This window comes from Diorhabda carinulata, chromosome 7 (genome assembly GCF_026250575.1).
Source record: "Diorhabda carinulata isolate Delta chromosome 7, icDioCari1.1, whole genome shotgun sequence".
Taxonomy (NCBI): Eukaryota; Metazoa; Arthropoda; class Insecta; order Coleoptera; family Chrysomelidae; genus Diorhabda; species Diorhabda carinulata.
In genome coordinates this window covers 12081350-12101984 of record NC_079466.1, presented here as the reverse complement: position 1 = coordinate 12101984, position 20635 = coordinate 12081350, and the positions used below count along the sequence as shown (strand labels likewise).

The 20635-nt window shown below is 33.3% G+C and overlaps 1 protein-coding gene across 1 annotated transcript; it reads left to right on the top strand.

The window, feature by feature from the left end:
* Window positions 1–597: 597 nt before the first annotated feature.
* LOC130896246 (52 kDa repressor of the inhibitor of the protein kinase-like) lies at window positions 598–4740 on the top strand. The gene is made up of 3 exons (XM_057804195.1): window positions 598–842; window positions 1109–1304; window positions 1446–4740. The coding sequence occupies exons 1-3, from the start codon at window positions 762–764 to the stop codon at window positions 1697–1699; spliced, it is 531 nt and encodes a 176-aa protein (XP_057660178.1). The 5' UTR covers window positions 598–761; the 3' UTR covers window positions 1700–4740.
* The last annotated feature ends 15895 nt before the right edge of the window (window positions 4741–20635 follow it).

Here is a 20635-nt window from a genome sequence, read left to right as displayed (position 1 = left end):
TAATTCTGTTTTATTTTTTATTATTGTAAAATACTTAAATTATTAATTTTTTTCATCATTGTAAAATTCCTAGAAGCTGTGAAAAGTATTGATACACGCAGTGTATTATGTGTAAATGTGTAAATGCTAATATATATATATATATATATATATATATATATATATATATATATATATATATATATATATATATATATATATAACATATACTGAGACAACAGAAAGTGTAGCAATTATTTACGTGTCGCGTCGAACGCTACTGTCAATATATCTATAGCAGTTATCTGGACTTTTCTTTTGTTCCTGTGCGCAGTCAGTTTAGTGATTTGTAATCTTAACCCTTAACCACAGTCAGGAGTCCAATTGACTCCATGTGCAATTTATAATCAAAATATTTTTTGTTTGCGCGCGCATCAGCGCTCAAGCTTCGAGGTACCCTCGAATCTAATATTCTTCAGTACGCTCATGCTCTGGTAACTTTAATGAGCGTGAAAGTTCACTACATATTCTTATTTCCTAAACTCATCAGAGGGCGCAACACAGCTCCGCGATTGCGCATGGTATACAATTATTTATCGATCTATCAGCTGAGAGTTACAGCAACAAGTTTATTATTTCGTTATTACTATTGTGGTTATTATTGGTGTTTAGTAAATTGGATAGTTTGATTTGTGCGTTTATAGTTTTGTGTTATTCTCTCATTATTCGGATTCCGCCATTTTTTTGTGATTTTAAGCTTATTGATTAAGAACTTTTTCAACATGGTTTTTAACTGTTGCGTTAATGGCTGTAACAATTATAACAAGGATGCCCAAATGCATATTTTTCCAAAAGATCAAATAGTAAGTAAAAAAATATGCCATTAACTTTATCCTAACGTGCATGTCATACATTCTTGCCCATGCCAGGGTTTATATTTTGGAGAAATTTTATGTGGCCTGAAGTTAACAATAACAATGGTTAACAAAAACGGCATAACATCTGGCATGCCTATTTTTGCTTATATTTAAAGGTGTGAAAAATTAAGTCAACATAATGTTATATAGGTATATATAGTAATAATAGTTCACAGAAGACAGGAAAACTAACAAATAAAATTTTGTTGTAGCTGTATGATATTTGGATTAATGCAATTGGCCGAGAAGACTTAAAGGTGAAGCCTATGGAAAGAGTCCGAAAGTCGTACCGTATTTGTACTATTCACTTTAGTGCAGAAGCCCGCTATGTTGGAACCAGAAATAAATCGACCTTAAAACAGGATGCAATTCCTTCTCTATTTCTTAATGCTTCTAACAGGAAAGAAGGTGAGTTTAATCAACTTCCAAATCTATTAATTATAAATTTTTCTCTTTTCTTTTCTCTTTCTCATGGATATCAGTGAAGCAGTAATACTAATAATAACTATAAGTATTTACGATAAATGAAAGAAATATGTCTTTTTACAGTTTCTTCTGCCAAAATGGTTAAACTACGCTCAAAGCATAGTTTATCAGAGCAAATAGGTTCACCTGAAGTAGAAACAGTTAACATCTCCATACCATCAACTTCAAAATTGATTTGTGAAGAAGTTTTACCAGTTTCTTCATCTAAACTTATTACACCAGAACAAAATATGCAATCCCAGGTCATGATGTGTACTCCAACAAAAATTTCAAGTAAGTTTTTTTGTAAAATAAATGATAAAAGATATATAGATTAAACAAAAACCATTTTTAATTTTTACGAAATTTGATTTTTAATAAATAATGCTTCATAAAATACCTTACTTTTGGCATAATCAGATTTTAAAAATGGTTAGTTTTTTTATGTTTCAGTATGTAATTTTTAGTCCATTATATACTGTGTTTGTAATATGTGAGTTTAATATTTTTTTATTTTCAGGTTTAAACAAATCCACAAGATTGTTTTCTAGCATCGGTGTAAGAAAAGCTTCGGAACTAACACCAAAAGCAAAAAAGCTCTATAGGGTAGCTTCCAGTCTTCGAAAAATTTCAAGGAAATTAAACTTTGGTCATACATCCCTTAAAAAAAAGATAAGGGTACTGGAAAAAGTGTCTTATACTGCTGAAGTTTTAAAAACCAAAGTAAATAAAACTACTTATGATTTTATTATGTCCCAAGTGAGGTGCCAAGGAGTAAAACCTAAGGGAAGGAGGTATTCCCTTGATGAAAAAATATTTTTTTTGTCACTTCTTAAGCAAAGTCCTAAGGGGTACAAGCTAATAAGAAAAATATTTGCTGCACCATCGAGAAAAACACTTACAAACCTGCTGGGAAAAATTCCTTTTAACACAGGAATAAATCCAGCTATCATGGACTCACTCGCAGTTCAGACAAAAAACATGTCAGAAATGGATAAATATTGCAGCGTTATGTTTGATGAAATGGCCCTAGATCCTACTCTCCAATATAACAAAAAAAAAAGATATTATTGATGGCTTTCAAGACAATGGTGGTGAAGAAGGAAGAAAACCAGTTATAGCTGACAAAGTCATGGTTTTTATGGCACGGGGAGTATGCAAGAAGTGGAAACAACCATTAGCATATTTTTTCAATGAAGCTGGAATGAAAACGGACATGCTTGTAAAAACAATAAAAGAGGTGGTCCAATCATGTCAAGATGCTGGTTTACATGTGAAATCAATTATTTGTGATCAGGGAACTGCTAATGCTGCAGCCATAAACAAGTTGTATGCCCAGACAAAAGAGTATTTTCTACGAAAAGGGGATGATAACAGGTTGTTTGGTGTCCTCATTGGAGGTAAAGAGGTCGTCCCTCTCTATGATCCTCCACACCTACTTAAAGGTATAAGAAATAATTTATTTAAGTATTCTCTTCGTTTCAAGTGGTGAAAAAATTCTAATGAAAATGCAAAATGGGAACACCTCAACAAATTATTTGAAATTGAGAACTCTGAGGATGATGACTATAAGCTCTGTAAAAAAATAACAGCGCATCACATAGAAAATACCAAAAAAATGAAAGTGTCTGTGGCAGCACAAGTTTTCAGCAACAATGTGGCAGCTGTAATGAAGAGAATGGCTATGGGCAATACTACAAATAATTCAGAGGGAATGCCAAGAGAGGCAGAAGAAACTGCCGAATTTTTACTCTTCATGAATAAGGTGTTTGATAGTGTCAATGGGACGTGCATTAAAATAAAACACCCACAAGATTTAATGTGCTGTTTCATCAAAATCAATACATAAAAAGTTTTGGATGGAAGCTATTAAAGTTTTCCAAACAATGGAGTTCTTTTGTACGAAGAGAGCCAGAATTGTTCCTCCTATAAAAAATTGGATCCATACTTTGAAAGGATTTCTATATCTATGGGATCAATTCCAAAAAGATGGTGTCGCCTTTTTATGTACAAAACACATGAATCAGGATCCTTTAGAAAATTTTTTTGGCTCCATTAGAAGTCATGGTGTTAGGAATATAAATCCCAACGCTGCTTCCTTTGTAAATTCATTTAAATCTCTAATTGTGAATAATTTTTTATCGAATCATTCTTATTCGTCCAATTGTGAAAATGGCAATTTGTGGCAAAAAAGCTCTTAAAATCGATAAAAATGTGCCCGCAGTGCCGACAGGATTTGGTAGGAGGTGACCGAAAAGAATCAGATTATTTTGTTATAGATGCTAGAGCATATTCTGCAAATGCTTTGCTGGCACCTTCTACCAATTTCAATAAAAGTTTCAATAAATGTATATTTTTATTAAGTAACATTTTCCCTCAATTATGTCACTTGGCAAACATTACCTCAGTGTTGAGATCATTATTGAAAAATGAGGATGTTTTTCGTTGTGAAGATCATGATACGTTCAAATCGTTTCTTTATTATGTTTCCAAATTTCATTTATTTGTATGGTTGAAAAACATTAATAAGATTGTGGAAGGGAAATAAAAAGTTGAAAAATAATCAGATAAGATGAAAATATATGTTGCACAAAAATTTGAAAAGCAATTAAAATATTCAAAAAAAAATGAAAAATCTCAAATGTTTGAATATAATTTAAGTACCTATCTAGTTATATACTTAGTGTTAATAAAAATATATTGTAGGGAAAGTATTTTATTTTTGCTTTTCGTAATCCAAATAACCTGAACATTGATTTGAACTGAAAATTTTAAACATTCCGCCAAATCTTTAGTCATTGCTGTTTCCTAAACCCGCAAGGTGGCGCTAGTCGCAATGTTCAAATATAATGTGAACAGTTTCCTATCTATCCCACTATCCTTTATCTATGAGTATGCTTGAAAGCTTGAAGTGATCAACAACATTGTTTTGTTTACGTTATTTGGTTTTACAGTTTTGCGCGCATCTTTGGAGTCTAATTGACTCCCGTCTGTTGTTACGTGATAAATATTTAATATATAAACCGGTGAGTTTACAAGGTAAATAATAAAATATTTTTAATATTTTTAAAGAATTTATTGTATAAGGATTCTATATTCTATCATTTTTTATAGAAATATGGATTCTTGTTCGGGACCATCCAGAAAAAGGGTTCGAGTAACTGACAGAGATTTTGAGGAAACCCTAACAAGGTGGTGTGATGAAGTTGAGAAGGATCACAACAATGATAGTGATGTCAGTGATTCTGAATACATTCTTAGTGATCATAACAGTGATACTGATCAAGAAGAAAGTGAATATTTGGAGGAAGATGAACAATGTGATGAAAATTTAGAAACGGAAGACAAAAATAAATATTTTTATGGTAAAGGAAAAAAAGGAGAATCTAAATTTCGTTGGTCTAAGAAGCCATTAGTAAGTTCATATGTGAGAACACCAAAACATAATATAATAAGGCAACTTCCTGGATTGCGCCATCCTCTGCGCCAGCGAGACAAAATATCCGAAAAAGAATCGTGAACGTGCCTTCTAGATGTAAATATGTTTAGAAGAAATTATTAAATGTTCTAATCAAAAGCTATCAAAAATGAGAGATTTATATAAGGATCCCACAAAATCGGATTTACGTGACTTGGACATGATTGAACTAAATGCCTTTTTAGGGTTACTTATATATACTGCGGCTTTCAAATCAAATGACGAGAATATCACTTCGTTGTTTTCAACGGATGGGACAGGCAGAGATATTTTTCGCTGTGTTATGAACAGAAATCGATTTGCTATTTTATTACAATGCCTTAGATTTGATGATTCAGAAACCAGACAACAACGAAAGGAGAATGATCCGCTAGCACCTATTTCTGCAATATTTGAGAAATTTGTTGCAAATTGTCAAACTGCTTACACTATAGGACATTTGGCTTGTGTGGATGAAATGCTTATAAGTTTTAGAGGAAGATCCAAATTTAAAATGTTTATACCTCAGAAACCATGCAAATATGGCCTGAAACTAATGGCACTAACTGATTCAAGAAATAATTATTTTTATAACGGATATCTGTATTGTGGGAAAAAAGCTGATGGGAATACGCTTACTGAAACTGAAAAAAAATTGTTGATTCCATCACAAGCAGTACTACGTTTATCAATACCTATTCAAGGAAGCAATAGAAACATAACGGCTGATAACTGGTTTTCATCCATCGAATTGGTTAATGTTTTGAAGACCAAAAACTTGACATACGTCGGTACTTTGAAAAAAAAATAAATCGGAAATACCTCTCGAGTTTCAGTCTAATAGGACGAGACAACTTGGAAGTTCCCTTTATGGTTTTTCGAAAAATATCACTTTGTTATCACATGTACCAAAAAAACAGAAGGCTGTATTACTCGAGTCATCAAGCATTCCTCCGCAGCTCAAGATCCTGATGTCGACAAACCAGAAATGATTCACTTCTATAATACTACGAAGTCTGGCGTTGACAGTCTAGATCAAAAATGTGCTTTATATTCTACTGGTCGTAGAACGCAAAGATGGCCTATGGCATTTTTCTTTAGAATATTAGATATATGTGCAGCAAATGCATATATTCTTTTTAAAAGTACCAAAATTGAAAGAAAAGATACAAGACTGGAGTTTATGAAAAATCTTGGAAAGCAGCTTATCACTGAAGAATTAGAGAGAAGACAGAGTAATTCACGTGTAAGACAGGAAATAAAAGTAGCTATTAGAAACATTTTGCGAAGAAAAGAAGAGCAACCAATAGAACCAGTAGGTAAACTCGACATTAGAAAATACTGTTCAATTTGCCCCAAGAAACTAAAAAGGAAAACTTCTACATTATGCTCTAGATGCAGGCGTCCAGTATGCCTACAATGTTCATCTCCTATATGTTCAACATGCATTTAAATATATTTTTTTAATCTTTTTTTAGAATAAATTTGTTTTGTTTTAAACGTTTTTAAATTTTAAAATAATTATTTACTCATTTTCTTAGAATGTGTTTTTTATAATTATGATTTTTATAATAAACCGTTTTAAACTTGAAAATAATTTTTAATTAGATAAATCTTCAAGTGTTTCATATTAATTCTAAAAAAACCCATTTAAAATACAAAGAGTCAATTTGACTCCTGTCTGTTGTAATGTCAATCAAATTCATGTCTGTGGTTAAGGGTTAAGTTGTGAGTGAATCAGTTGTAAGGGTAACGTGCTGCAGTCAACATTTTTAATTTCTGGCGGATTATTAAATTAATTTTTTTTTGTCTGTAATTTTGTCAATGAAATGGCAGAAACTGAGAAAAAATACGCGGTTGTTGAATTTGATGAGGTGATGAACAATAAAAAGGTGGTAGAACTGGTACCAATCAATTGGGTTATTGAGAACGATAGTATTGCTTGTGGCCACCAAAAAAAGACGAAGATAAAATCAATAAGTTGGTTGAACTTGAAGTCGGACCTAACGACACATGGATAAAGTATCCAATTAAGATTATTAGCAAAGCTAGTGAGTATTTCGTACATCAATCTCTTTATTTATATTATTACTATTATTCGAGGTTATATTAATATCTTGTAATTAACCTCTCCCGAGGTTAATTTAACTTCATTTTTTTTCACCGATGTTATCAAATTTGTCTAAAAATAATAAGAATGGTGCTCAGTATAGTAGTAATTGTGTAACATAATTTATTATCATTTCAGATGATTATTCTCAAGGATTACGCAGATTGAAAAAATCATTTAAGACAAATAATGTTGACACCACTGAGAATGAATCACAAAATGATCAAAATAATGAACCTATACTATTGAGTTCCCAAAATGTCTCGATTGTTGTCTGAAAAACAGCCTTTAAACAAAGGTAAAAAAACCTAAAACCAAAATGAATTGAGAGATTTTGTAAATGACATATCGGAATACGAGGAAGTTGAAGAAATTCTTTCCAACAATAATTTAGAAACTCAGAAGCGTCATCACAATGCGGTTGAAAGTACATCGGAACCAAAAGGTATTTTTTTTATTTCTAGAAATATCTATCACGTAGTACTCGAAAAATGGTACACGTTTTTTAAATAACTCTATAGGTATTAATTATTATTTTTATCATTATTATTATTATTACTGTTCTTCTTCTCAAAGATAATGCGTCCAAACAATAAGTAAACCCCAATAAGGGATCCCATAGTATTTTTGATTTTTAATTTTAAAATATAATATTACTATAATTATTTATCGTTCCATTTCTAGGTATCACAAACTATGATGACCTGGCAAAATATTTAGAAAATGTCATTCGATTGGAAATGTCAAAAGTAAAAAAAAAAGCATCAATTATACCATTGGACAACAATTTAAAAAAATTCTTGAAGTCGTCCATCAGTCAGAAGGTGCACCAAAACAATATGAAGCTTGGAATACTATTGGTAATGACTTGCCGTACGGAAACTTGGAAGATTTTGTAGCCTTCGATGAGTCTTTAAAAGTTGATGAAGGAAAATCCGATGCACTGGTACATATAAATTTTTAAAATATTTTAAGGACGTTGATAGATAATTTTAAAAATATTTAGGTTATAAATAAAAAAAATTAAAAAAAAGCGCCCTGTACTTGTATAAAGAATTAATTTATCTATCAAAGTACTGAGCGGTTTTCAAAACCTTTTTTTTTATTTATGGATAAAATACTTCTAAAAATCCCATTTGATATAAAAGTATGATAGAGATACTTCCATTTAACTGTTAAAAAAATATAGATTAATTATTTATCAATCATTAAATTTTCAGCTATAAATTTTTAAAAATTATTTTAAATATTGTTTATTAATGAATTAGAATTATCCAGAAGTTAGCAGATGTCTATAAATTGTTTATTTCTTTAATTAATAAAATTAAAGCTAAAAAAATATTCATAAAAAATTTCACCTGTAGTGTTTCATGTTTTCTATACATATTTTTTTTATTTTTATAATAATTTATCAATGAAAAAAATTTTTTAAATTTCTAGATGTCGGCTAACTTCATTTTCATGAATTAGAATATAGAAAGTAATCATTATTTCTAGATCGAAATATTTCAAATGGTGTCAGCCGGATGTACAAAATACGATAAGGATGTTACGAAAATAATGGAAAAACTAATGAAAAGAGAAGTTCAACTGGAATACAGTGGATCTGGAAAGAAAATTAAAGGTGTAGGGAAAATAAGTTTTAAGGAAACTGAAACTTACAAAATAATGGAAAGTAAGTTAATATTTAATTAAAATATTAAATATAAATTAAATGTTATTATTTATATCGTTTCAGAATTTTTGCTGGCAAAGTACAGGGTTTCAAATGAGAAAATAGCAGTGTTAACCGCTGTTAGTGCTTATTTATCCGGAGCTAGAGACAGAGAAGGAGGACGCGCTCAGCGCAACAAAGAAAATTAATGTTTATTTATTTCTTAATTTAAAATTATTTAATGTATAAGTTATAAGTATGTATAAGCATATTAAAAAAAGTGTTATTGTCAATATATGTAAACCATTATTAATCCTAGTTTTCAATTAATTATTAATTTAATATAAATTAATTGGTTATTAATTTAATTTAATATAAATTAATTAATTATTAATTTAATTTAAATTAATTAATTATCAATTAATTTTAAGCTTTAATTTTAAGCCAGGTTTCAGCCCTGGCAACCAAGGATGGCCCAGTCCTGGCAAACAAGCCTGGCCCAGGGCTGGGCCAAGCTTGTAAGCCAGGCCTGGGCCAGGCTTGTAAGTTAGGCCTGGGCCATCATTATCATCCCAGACTTCTGCTCAGGCTGGGCCAAGCCTGGCCCAGAGTTACACATAGTAGGGCCAAGGCTGTGCCAGGCCTGGGCCCGTGGTACTTTCCTCTATGGGGAAGTAACAAGTCCTATTGAAATATACCAGAGTAATTTTCATCAGATATACACTGTGTGACATTTTAAAAGCAACTAAGAGATAAAAATAATTTTAACCACAGAGTAATCAAGTTTAATAATAACGCTGCAAAAAGAATGTAATTTGTTAAATTCTGAGTAGTACTTTTCTATTATGAAGTAAGATGTAACACTCTTAGTCATAACTCAATAACGAATTAAAAACAAAATATCATAATTCAAAAAATCATTCAAAGAAAAGTTCTCGAACCGATAACATGAAAAAATTGAATTTCTTGTTGGTAAAAGAGCCATCAATGAGATATCGCTGTTGACGATGTTTGGAAAGTTATCTCATCCATCTATCAATCCAATTCCACCGGTCTCAATACGGAAACTTTTTGTTTGGGGGTTACGTCTGTACGTATGCCTGTAGTGGCAAATCGGTTAAAGGAGTCTACATCGTTTTCAAATCGAGCGCAGATCGAAGATTGCAGGTGCAGATTGAATTGTTCTACGAAGTTTACTGAAGAAGAAAGGCAAAGCCTTTTCGTAAAATTTTGGAGATTTAGAACGCCTGAGATATTACGTACTTAATCAAATGCAATCAGTTCAACCAAAGTACAAAAGAATTGTGCTAAATCGAAAAAAAGATCGCAGCTCAATCATTTTACTCAAGATGGTCTCCGCAAACAAGTGTGCTTCTTGTTTTTCAAAAATACCCTAGGGAGTTCAGAGAGGTTTATCAAGACTGTCAAATTGAAAAATGACAATGTAGTTTTGAAAAAAGAGTGCCGAGGTGGCTCTAAAAATGTTTCGGAAGACATAAAAGAGGGAATGAGAAGTCATCTGCTATCAATCCCAGCTGTGGACAGCCACTATACCAGGGTAAACACACAAAAAAAGTACATAGAAGGGGGAAAATGTCTGGCAGATTTATTCAACGACTACGTAGAAGCTTGCATTGAAAATGGAAAGCCATATAGCAAAATACATCTGACCGCCACCTTTTTAATTATGAATTCAACATGTACTACCTTCAAAAATTCAAACACTGAAGAAAAACAACTAGAACCGACCTATCGTAACCATATTGAAGAAAAAGAGTTATCACGAGTTGAGAAGGAACAAGACAAAAATGAAATTACCGATCTCTATCAAGTAGCTTGCTTCGATTTGCAAGCAGCTCTACAAGTCCCCTAAGGTGATGTCTCATCATTTTATCATAAATCGAGACTAGATTGCTACAACTTTAATGTGTGCAAGTTTCAGCAACAAGGGCTGGGTCAGGTTGACTGTTTTTTTGGCACGAAGGAGAGGGGAAGAGGGGAGCAACAGAAATTGGAACTTGTCTATTAGAACTCATCAAGCATCAATCGGAGGTTGCCAACTCTAAGGCTTGTTTCACACATACCCGACTGTCGTCTAAACGATGTCGTGTACACGACACTAGGGACGAAGAGTATATGAGAGATTACGCAGAATTGTTGTTATTGTTTATTTCAAAAGATTTTTTTTAAGTTTATAAAGTTTTTCAACATGGAAATTGATCTCGAGCTCCTGATACAATTAGTCCATGTTCGCCCGATTTTGTGGGACAAGACAATTCAAGATTACTACAAACACAGAATAAAAACAAGAAATGCTTGGTTGGAGATTATCTATGAACTGAAGAATGATTTGAAGAGTTGAGTCAACAAGACAGAACTGAATATGGTGAGTGCAATGCTTTATTTATTAAATAAAATACAATACATCGAAGACACATTATTTAGTAATGTTAGTATATGAAAAAGTGTGTAACATTTTTTTTGTCTTGGTGACAAGTTACTTCATGTGGAGCTGGTAGAAGAAGGAGGTTCCTTCAAAAAGCCCAGCACAATAAGAAAAAAAAAGGAAACCAGACTAGGTTGAGCTAGAACTTCTTAGTGTCATCAAGGGAAAACCCGATCGACATTCTTCGTTTTTCAATGGATTAATTCCCTCTTTGGAATTATTCGGACCCCTATTCCATCGATAATAAAGAGCTGTCTCTCAACTTACAACCTTTACCATTTATTGGAGTAATTGTCTTATTGAGTTACTTAGTGCTTTCTCATAGCTTTTATACTGGTCAGCAGCTTAAGGCTTATAAATCTTTAAAGGCTTATAAATATTATGAGGCAGGATTGTCCAAGAAGTTATGATGAAACAAGTGAAGGAAAATGCGTTTGTTGTCGTGGGGAAAGTAAGTTATATCTATGTTGTAATAGTTTATGAGCAACTTTTTTAAAAGATGGCTCAATAGCAAGCGCCCATTGTTTGTGTATGGCAGTCTGCAGCCATACTATTTTTTTTACACTCCCGCCCTATTATACCTCAAGAAGAGTAAGCATGTACTGAGACACTTGCACTTTGGCTCATACCTGCCATAAAAAATGCTGATATGATTAGAGTGTCAGATATTGATTGGCCTGGAAAAGGTAAAATCAAAAAAGAAAGAAATCCCTTAGCTCCCATAACAAACGAAGAACTGCAGACCGTATTGATAAAGCTTCAAAATATTGACATTTCACCTGCATTTTCAAGATTAATGCCACCATATTCGAAAGAAGGTCAAAATAATTACCATCGGAATTACCACAATGTTTATCAGATTTGTTTAATTCTTCGCTTGTTGAAAAAGACTATGACAAAATAATTAAGTTTTCAAGTGCTATTAATGTGAGCATCACTGGAGCACGGTGTGTCTGAACCAAAGTTAAATGAAATGGCTCAACACTTTGGAACTTGCTTCAGATATCGAAAGTAGATTACTTATAGGTCATAAAAAATCTATTTCCAAAATAATCTGTATAGCCCTTTTCAAAAAAAACTGATTTAAAGAAAAAAATTTTTTTTTCGTTTTATTGAGCACAAACAAATAAAAAATTTTTAAATATAAGTAGAATTATTTTACAGAAACATATAAGCATAAATAATCACGTTTTAAATATAAACCACATACTGTACGTAACAATTGTTAATAGAGCATGAAATGTATATTGACATGATCGCGATGCTTCAATGTCGCTTTGCACCCAATCCTTCCGATGTAAACAATGATCGGAAAATATGCCGCCGGCGTTATCGATTTGACTTTGTGACTCGAACTCGCTTGTTTATTCGATTCAAGCAGTAAAGCTTGAGCTCTAGTCATTTAGTGATTAGAAATATTTCCTTCAACGTTTGTTTAATCGTGAAAATAAAGAATGCCTAAAAACGCTTTGAGTCATAGTGAAAATCGTAATAAAGTGTGCTTTTTATGTTTTAAAAAACATAAGCAAATGTTTGTTATAAAAAACCAGTTGAAAGTTGATATGCAAGACTTAGTTGACAATTACAGTGATGAGGATAATTTACCTGCAGCTTTATGTTGTACTTGTAAAAGATATGTGTTTGCGGCAAAAGCTGGAGGAAATAAAATAAAAAATCCAGATTTGACACAATTCCCATTACTGAAGAGTACAAGGTCAAAATGTGAATGCAAGATTTGTGAAATAGCTCGTAGTAAACCTGAAAGTTTTCTTGGCAAAAATGGAACTGGAACTACAGGTAAATATTGTACAACGAATTAGGTTGATTATTTTCGTTCATATTCATCATTTTAGAGAATACTTCAAAATCGAAATCTACAAAGTTATGTAGTTCATGTTACGCTGTCATTGGTAAAGGCAAATCACATAAGTGTGGCTCGCAGACTCTTGATTCTAATTTGATGTTAGAGATTCCAGAAAAACCACAAACTCAAGTTCTTTCAAAAGTATTAAAAATTAAAGTTAAGGAAAATTTGAAGGGTAGTGAAGAGTCTTCGCCAGTGTTAAAATTATCACAAATGCATGGACGCCCGCTTCCAATCACTATTGGCAAAACAAACACTTCACTTTCAAAAAATGAATAATTGTCCTCTGATAATTTGTTAGCTATGAAAACAGATATGAATTTGAGTGACCGAGACAAATTGAAATTGGCTGCTTCCATTCGAGCCGGTACAAAGAATCCTGTTGAACCAGGATTGAAAAAGAAGCTCACTACCAAAGCTCATTCAATAGAATATTTTTCTTACAAAGAATTTCCTCTTGTTAAAGTGAAAGGTGATGAAGTTTCGAATACTCCTTTAGTTGTAGTTTATTGCAATGATGTGCCAGGGTTTGTTGAGTATGTGAGACAAGAGCGCAATTTATCAGAAGACCACTTGAAGTTAGGTATTGATGGAGGAGGTGGATTTTTAGAAATATGCCTTTCAGTACAATCAAAATCAAATATGGAATTTGAAAGTGCAAATAAGAAGCGAACAAAATACATTGAAGGTATTATTTACTTTTATACGGTGCGAAATTCAACTCGATTTAAAGTACTTTATATGACGATGTAGTCTATTTTTAAACAGGAATTGCATTTATCTTAGCAGCCGTTTCACAAGCTCAAGAAAATTATGAAAATGTGCAGCAACTTTTTTCAGAATTGAATATTAGTCCTTTCAATGGCACCATAGCGACTGATCTAAAATTGGCAAACATTTTGGTAGGTATTATGGCACACAGTAGCACATACCCATGTACGTACTGTTACGCAAAAAGTAATGAGCTTCACACCTGTGGTGATTTAAGAACTGGGGAAAATGTTTTAAATAATTATGAAAAGTGGTTAGCTGAAGGAAAAGGATTGAAGAGCCTGGCAAAAAATTATTTTAATTGCATCCACCCCCCTCTAATCACAGCATCTGGAGATAAAACATTCCTGGAAATAATTCCACCTCCAGAACTGCATCTCATGCTTGGTGTGGTAAATACTGTTACCTGGGGTACCGGGCAAAGCGAATACTTTCGTACTTTTTTTAATTTTAATTGCGGTTGATTATTGTTTAAATATTAATGTTAACTGGTGTACGTATTTGCAAGAGCAATAAATAAAGACTGATTTGTGATAATTATTTTGTTTTTGTATTGTATACCTTTTCTGCTATAACCTTAAATACCTTAAGGTATCCACTTTGCCCGACCTTCCCCTATGTAAAACTAAAATTGAAATACCAAGCCTATGACTCCTCAAAGCCATATGTAACCCCCAGAGAATGGCTTTTACTTCAAAGCAGACATCATATGGTCTAAAAAAATGAAAAGTCTGCTTTGAACAACTATATGGAGGAAATGAAATCTCTTCATAAAAATTTAAAGGGAAAACATGTAGGATTTTGCATTTCATTGAAGCAGCCAGAGTTTGGTGTTTCACCTGATGTGGTTGTGGAGTGTGATTGCTGCACAGTGGCACAGTAGAAGTAAAGTGTCCTTATATTCTCCAAGACCTGAGCCTTGAAAATTTTGTCGAACTAAAATCATCTTGCCTTGTAAAAACAGCAGATAGTTTTACTCTAGATAAAAAACACTGTTACTATTTTCAAGTGCAACTACAGATGTATATGTTAAACGTTAAATATACTAATTTTGTACTGTGGTCAAAAGACATACTATTTGTTGAAAGGATTACATTTAACAATCAGTTCTGCATGGAAAATATGAGAAAAACCTTAGATTTCTTTAATCTTGTCATTAAGCTTGAGTTAGTGGCTTTTTGTGCAACTTAATGCTATAGTTGTATATTATTAAAATGAATATTTTTTTTTTCATAGTAAATAAACAATTTAAATACAGCCTAGCCTGTGTTATTTAATTTTATAATCAAAAATGGACACATTCCTCCACAAATGTAAAAGCATTTAGCAAAAGTAATACAGTTTAATTGAAATGACAGAATGAGTCACATTTAAATTTGATTACTCCTTAAATAATATGATAAAATTAACCAGAAATTCTTGAACAGTATCTTTATTAAACAAATAACAAGTGAACATATACACAAAAAGAGTAACAAAATTTCTTGATTTCAATATAATCTGCACAACAACATTCTGTGTTAATAATAAATGAAAACAACTTGCTCCTTAAATAATATGCTAAAATTAACTAAGAAACAACATAGTACAGTATCTTTATCAAATAAAAAACAAGTAAAAATATATATAAAAATCAAAGAACCTGTAAAATATTAGATATGCTAGTTGAATTCAAATGCATAAATGGGAAGTTCAATAAATTAAAAATATAACGAGTGGCCCAAAAGTCGCGCAACGCTAACACAAAATGTGCATGAGTTGGTTTCACCCTACTAGTACAAGGTTACGCGTTTCTACCGAATATCTTACAGTTGTTCGTGTGTAAAGGAGCGGGTATTTAAATGTGTAACGAATTTGTAACCATGGCAACGGGATCGAGTTATCGGTTCACAATTGCGGAACGCGTGTTTTTAGTGACCTCGTACTACCGTTATCATGCCGATTATCAAAACATTTTCTCCGATTTTGCCGAAAAATTTCCTAACAGTCAAGTTCCGAGGCGTGAAACTGTGTATCGCTTGATAAAAAGGTTCGAAAAAATGGTACTGTGAATGATACGAAGCGTTCGGGGCGGCCACGCAGCGTGCGAACTGCAGAAAACCTACACATCGTCGCTGAGAGTTTTGTTGAAACACCGGCGCGATCAGTCCGTAAAGCTTGCCATGAATTGGAAATTTCTCGTTCCAGCTTGCAGCGAATAAGGAAGGAAGTAGGTATGCATGTTTACAGACCACGTCTTTTACAAGCATTAACAGAAGACGATCCGGACCGCAGACTTCAGTTTGCTGAGTGGTACGTAATTCGATGTGAAGCGTTCAAAGACTTCTTTAAAATCATTTTGTGGTCAGATGAAGCACAATTTAAATTAAATGGCCGAATCAACAGACACAATTGCGTATACTGGTCTACAGACAATCCGCATATCACCATCCAAGAAGAATTAAATGTTCCAGGTGTAACGGTATGGCTTGGTGTTTGCTCCTTCGGAATCATTGGCCCTTACTTTTTCGACACAACAGTAACAGGTGCTGCATACCTTGATTTGTTGATGGAACTGCGCGAAGAACTGAATAATAACCCGGATTTTTCTGGTCGTGTGTTAACTCTTCAACAAGATGGCGCGCCAGCCCATTACGCTGTAATTGTTCGCGAATTCCTAAATCAAAATTTTGGATTGGTAGACGAGGTCAAGTGGAATGGCCACCAAGATCTCCTGACCTGATTCCTTTAGATTTTGCAGTGTGGGGAATTTTAAAGGATAGGGTGTTCAAAAATGCTTTACCAGATGTGGAGACCATGAAAAACACAATCACCAACGAAGTCGATACGCTGAATGCAGATAAACCTACACTTGCGCACATCTGTAAAGATGTTAAGAAGCGATGTCTGAAGTGCACAGAACAAGAAGGAGGTCATTTCGAACATCTGTTATGACGCCAAAGAGTCAGCTTTTGCCTTGCTTCAAACTAATTTTGTGTATTTCGTTTTTTTTTCGAATAAATTTTGTACTTTTGCTACGCAATGTCATTTTTTTTCAATTGGTTGCGCGACTTTTGGGCCACTCTGTATATCTGAAAGATTATATGAAACTAATGACACACATTTATAAATGTTGAAAGTAATTCTTAAACTTAAAATATAATAAAACTATCTAAAAATGCCAAAAATATTACAAAAGAATAAAGATAATATTTAATTCATTGGTATATGAGAATTGCAAAAATTTATCAATGTACTGCATACCCTTATTATTTTATCAATTGCTCCCAAATTTCCACCTGATGTTGAAAGCATAGTAATACTTATTGGACCTTGGCAAATCTTGTATTTCTTCTTGAGAAGTCCTATTACACGTTCAACATGTATTCTTACTGTTGCGATATTTCTAGTGCTTTCAAGGTCTACAGGATCCAATTGATTTTTATTTTTAGCGAATGCTGGTATTTGTTATTGGCCTCCCAAAATTTCTACCGCATCTCTAATTAAAAATCCACGATCAGCCAAGATAACATCATCTGGTAGAATTAACTTTAAAAAGCCACAATTTTCAGTCAAAAATCTACTTTCGAGAGAATATATTCTCTCATTGCAAAAGGTTAACTGCTCAATTAAACGGTTCATTTCACTCATGTCAATTTCCGTCTGAACTTCAATTCCAGGTCTTTCTTCCCTTTCCGGCTCATGCAAAGGCTGTATATCCTCTTTTGTTTGAGAAGTTCCAGGTACTGCATCATCCTATAAAAAACATATTACTTTGATGTTTTTATTTTTTTTAACAGCAATAATTATAATAACTGTACCTGTCTCATACGTTTTGCTTATATCTATCAACTGCCTGTCTTGTTGGAGTCCCTGCTGATTTGTATCCCATGTTTTGAGTGGGGATCCAGGCAGGGTTCATTTTATCTATAAGCTGTGCCGGCTCACCCAAAATACACAAAATTCTGTTACTTTATTTTAGTGCATTAAATAATACTTTTATGGATTCCATATTAAAATAATAAACTTGAATTATATTATTTAACCTTACCTATTACAAAATGTCTAGAGTATATTCTAGCATATGTGTTTAGTAATAAACCAAACCATACTCTACAACCACCGTCTAGTAATAAACCATATCATACTCTACAACCACCATCTAGTGCCACCGAGTTGTATCACCGTAAAGGGCAAGGATTTTTGGGGTCAGCATCCCCATTAGAATCAGATTTCTCTGAAAGTTCAATTGGATCAATAAATGTTTAATGTTAATTTCCTTTTCTAGTTGCTAAATTTTTCGTTGTAATTTTTATTGATTGATTGGATGAACCCAGTGCATCCTATGTTTTCTCCTCTTCTTCAAACGCCTGTACAGGATCATTAATGCTAGTAGATTATTTCGATCCATCACTCCTCGGCAGTCGGTTAAACGTAAAAAGGTCCAACTTCCGTGTCGGCGTCGGCCATAAGTTGTTTGGATGTCGTTTAAACCTGTCGGGCAAGTTTGATACAAGCATAAGGACTAAGAATTAGTCTTCTACTCGGATAATTGTGGGGGTCAAGGAAAAAACAAGTTCATCATTAGGGGAGCGAGGGGCTTGTTGTAACAGGGGTAAGTAGTAACAGGCCCTTTTCACTAGGATCTTAAACGCTATTAATGTATTTCTTTGACTCGATTTAACCTATAAACCGCGCCGCATCATGTTGCCATAGCCAATGTCCCGCCGGCCGGCGCAGTGAGCGGAGTGCACGTGCTTCATTTCTGCCAGGTAATATAAAATTGTACTGTCGTAAAATTTCGGTTTGCGTATTTAATATTTACTAATTTCAAATTTTCTATATCTTATTTCCATTCAAATTTATCTATCTCTGATAATGTGTAACAGTTTTTATGATTGCTAAATTGTTTAAATGATTAAATGTCTTGATAAATGTTGAAAATCATACCATAGGGTTAGTTGTAACAAAATCCCGGGGTTTGTTGTAACGTGTTACAACATGCCCCAAGTTATGATGTAGATACCTACGTTTTTCGTTTGTTTTAGAATGAGAGTGTATAAAAGAAAGTCAGAGCGGGCAACACAAAGCCAAGAAGTGTACGAGTTAGTGGCAGCTGAAGTTTTAGAAAACAAATGCAGTATTCGGAAAGCTAGTCAGACTTTCGGATTATGTCACGTCTCTCTTTATAGATACATGAAGAAAAAGAAGAATAATGAAAGATTAAGAGTTGGTTATGTTAAGCCTAGAAAAGTATTTACTGCAGAAAAGGAAGATAAGATAGCTTCGTACCTACTCAAGTGCGCCGATATATATTTTGGACTACTTCCTATAGAAGTAAGGAAACTAGCTCACCAATGCGGTGTGCAGCTTAGTGCTAAAAACATTCCTCCTTCTTGGCATCAAAATAACATGGCTGGTACTGACTGGTTCAAAAATTTTATGCGCAGAAATTCCCATTTATCTCTAAGGACACCAGAAGCGACCTCTTTCAAAAAGACTAATGTTAATTCAATCTTTGAAATATATCAGTTTAATGCTTCTCGAATATGCAACATTGATGAAACAGGGGTCACAACGGTTCAAAAGCCTAAGAAAATAGTAGCTGCTCGTGGCCAAAAGCAAATTGGAGTTATCACATCGGCTGAGAGGGGAACTCTTGTAACACTTGCTTGTGCCTCTAACGCTGCGGGTAATTTTATTCCACCGATGTTCGTTTTTCCCAGGCTTAAATATTCTGAAATGTTTATTCGTGGTGGACCTCCAGATTGCATTGGTGCTGGTAATTCCTCTGGATGGATGACCGAAAAAGAATTTATAATTTTTGTGGATCATTTTATCAAACACCAAAACCCACCAAGGAAGAGCCAGTTCTGTTGCTACTTGATAACCATAGCTCACACGTGAATATTGGAGTAGTTGAAAAAGCCAAAGAAAATAATGTCATCATGTTATCGTTTCCCCCGCACTGCTCTCACAATTTGCAACCTTTAGACGTAGGATGTACGGTCCTTTTAAAAATTACACAAATAGGGCACAGACAGCATGGATGCACAACAATCCGGGGAAAACGATGACAATATATGACATCCCAGGTATTGTGAAAGAGTCGTTACCACTTGCCCTGAACCCTACTAATATTATGAATGGATTTAAAGCTTCTGGTTTATAGCCTTTGAATGCTAATATTTTCCAAGACTCCGACTTTGCGCCACCTTATGTTACTGATCGTCCAGATCCTACACAAGAGCCAGATGACGTAAATGTCACAGATAATATATCTTTGAATCTTGAAAATCCAGAACTATTAGATTCTGTCCCTGAATTAGATATAAGCACCACGGAAATTATAAGCCCAATCGAAACTGCAAACGAACCAACTCCGAGTTGCTCTGGTCTACAAAAAACTTTCTCGCCATCGAAGATTAGACCTTTACCAAAGGCGCCACCAAGATAAACTAATACAAATAGCATACGCAAAAGAAAATCTACAGTATTGACGGACACTCCTGAAAAGGAAGCTCTATAAAAAGAATATGAGGAAAAGATGAAGAAAAAACAGAAAAAAGATAACAAAATTAAAGGAAAAGGAAAGGGGAAGGGAAAAGGCAAAGTTAAATCAACAAATAATAAAACCGGAGTGGACAGAGCTAAAAAAAAAGATTTTATGTTCAGATTCAGAATCTGAAGCAAAAGAATGGTATTGTTTGGTATGTGGTGAAGCTTACACAGATACAAATAAAGAAGATTGGATAGAGTGTATCATTTGTAAGATGTGGGCACATGTAGGATGTGTTACAGGTGACATTATATCTTTTATTTGTATTAATTGTAACTCAGATGAAGACTGAATTTAATTATAATGAAACCAACCAAATGTTGATTCTTACATAAGTATAATACTTTGTTAGATAGCTATTAAGAAGAGATAATTACGAGCATACCTTAAATAATTCAATTACTTACTGTGATTTAAAAGTGCCATGATGATTA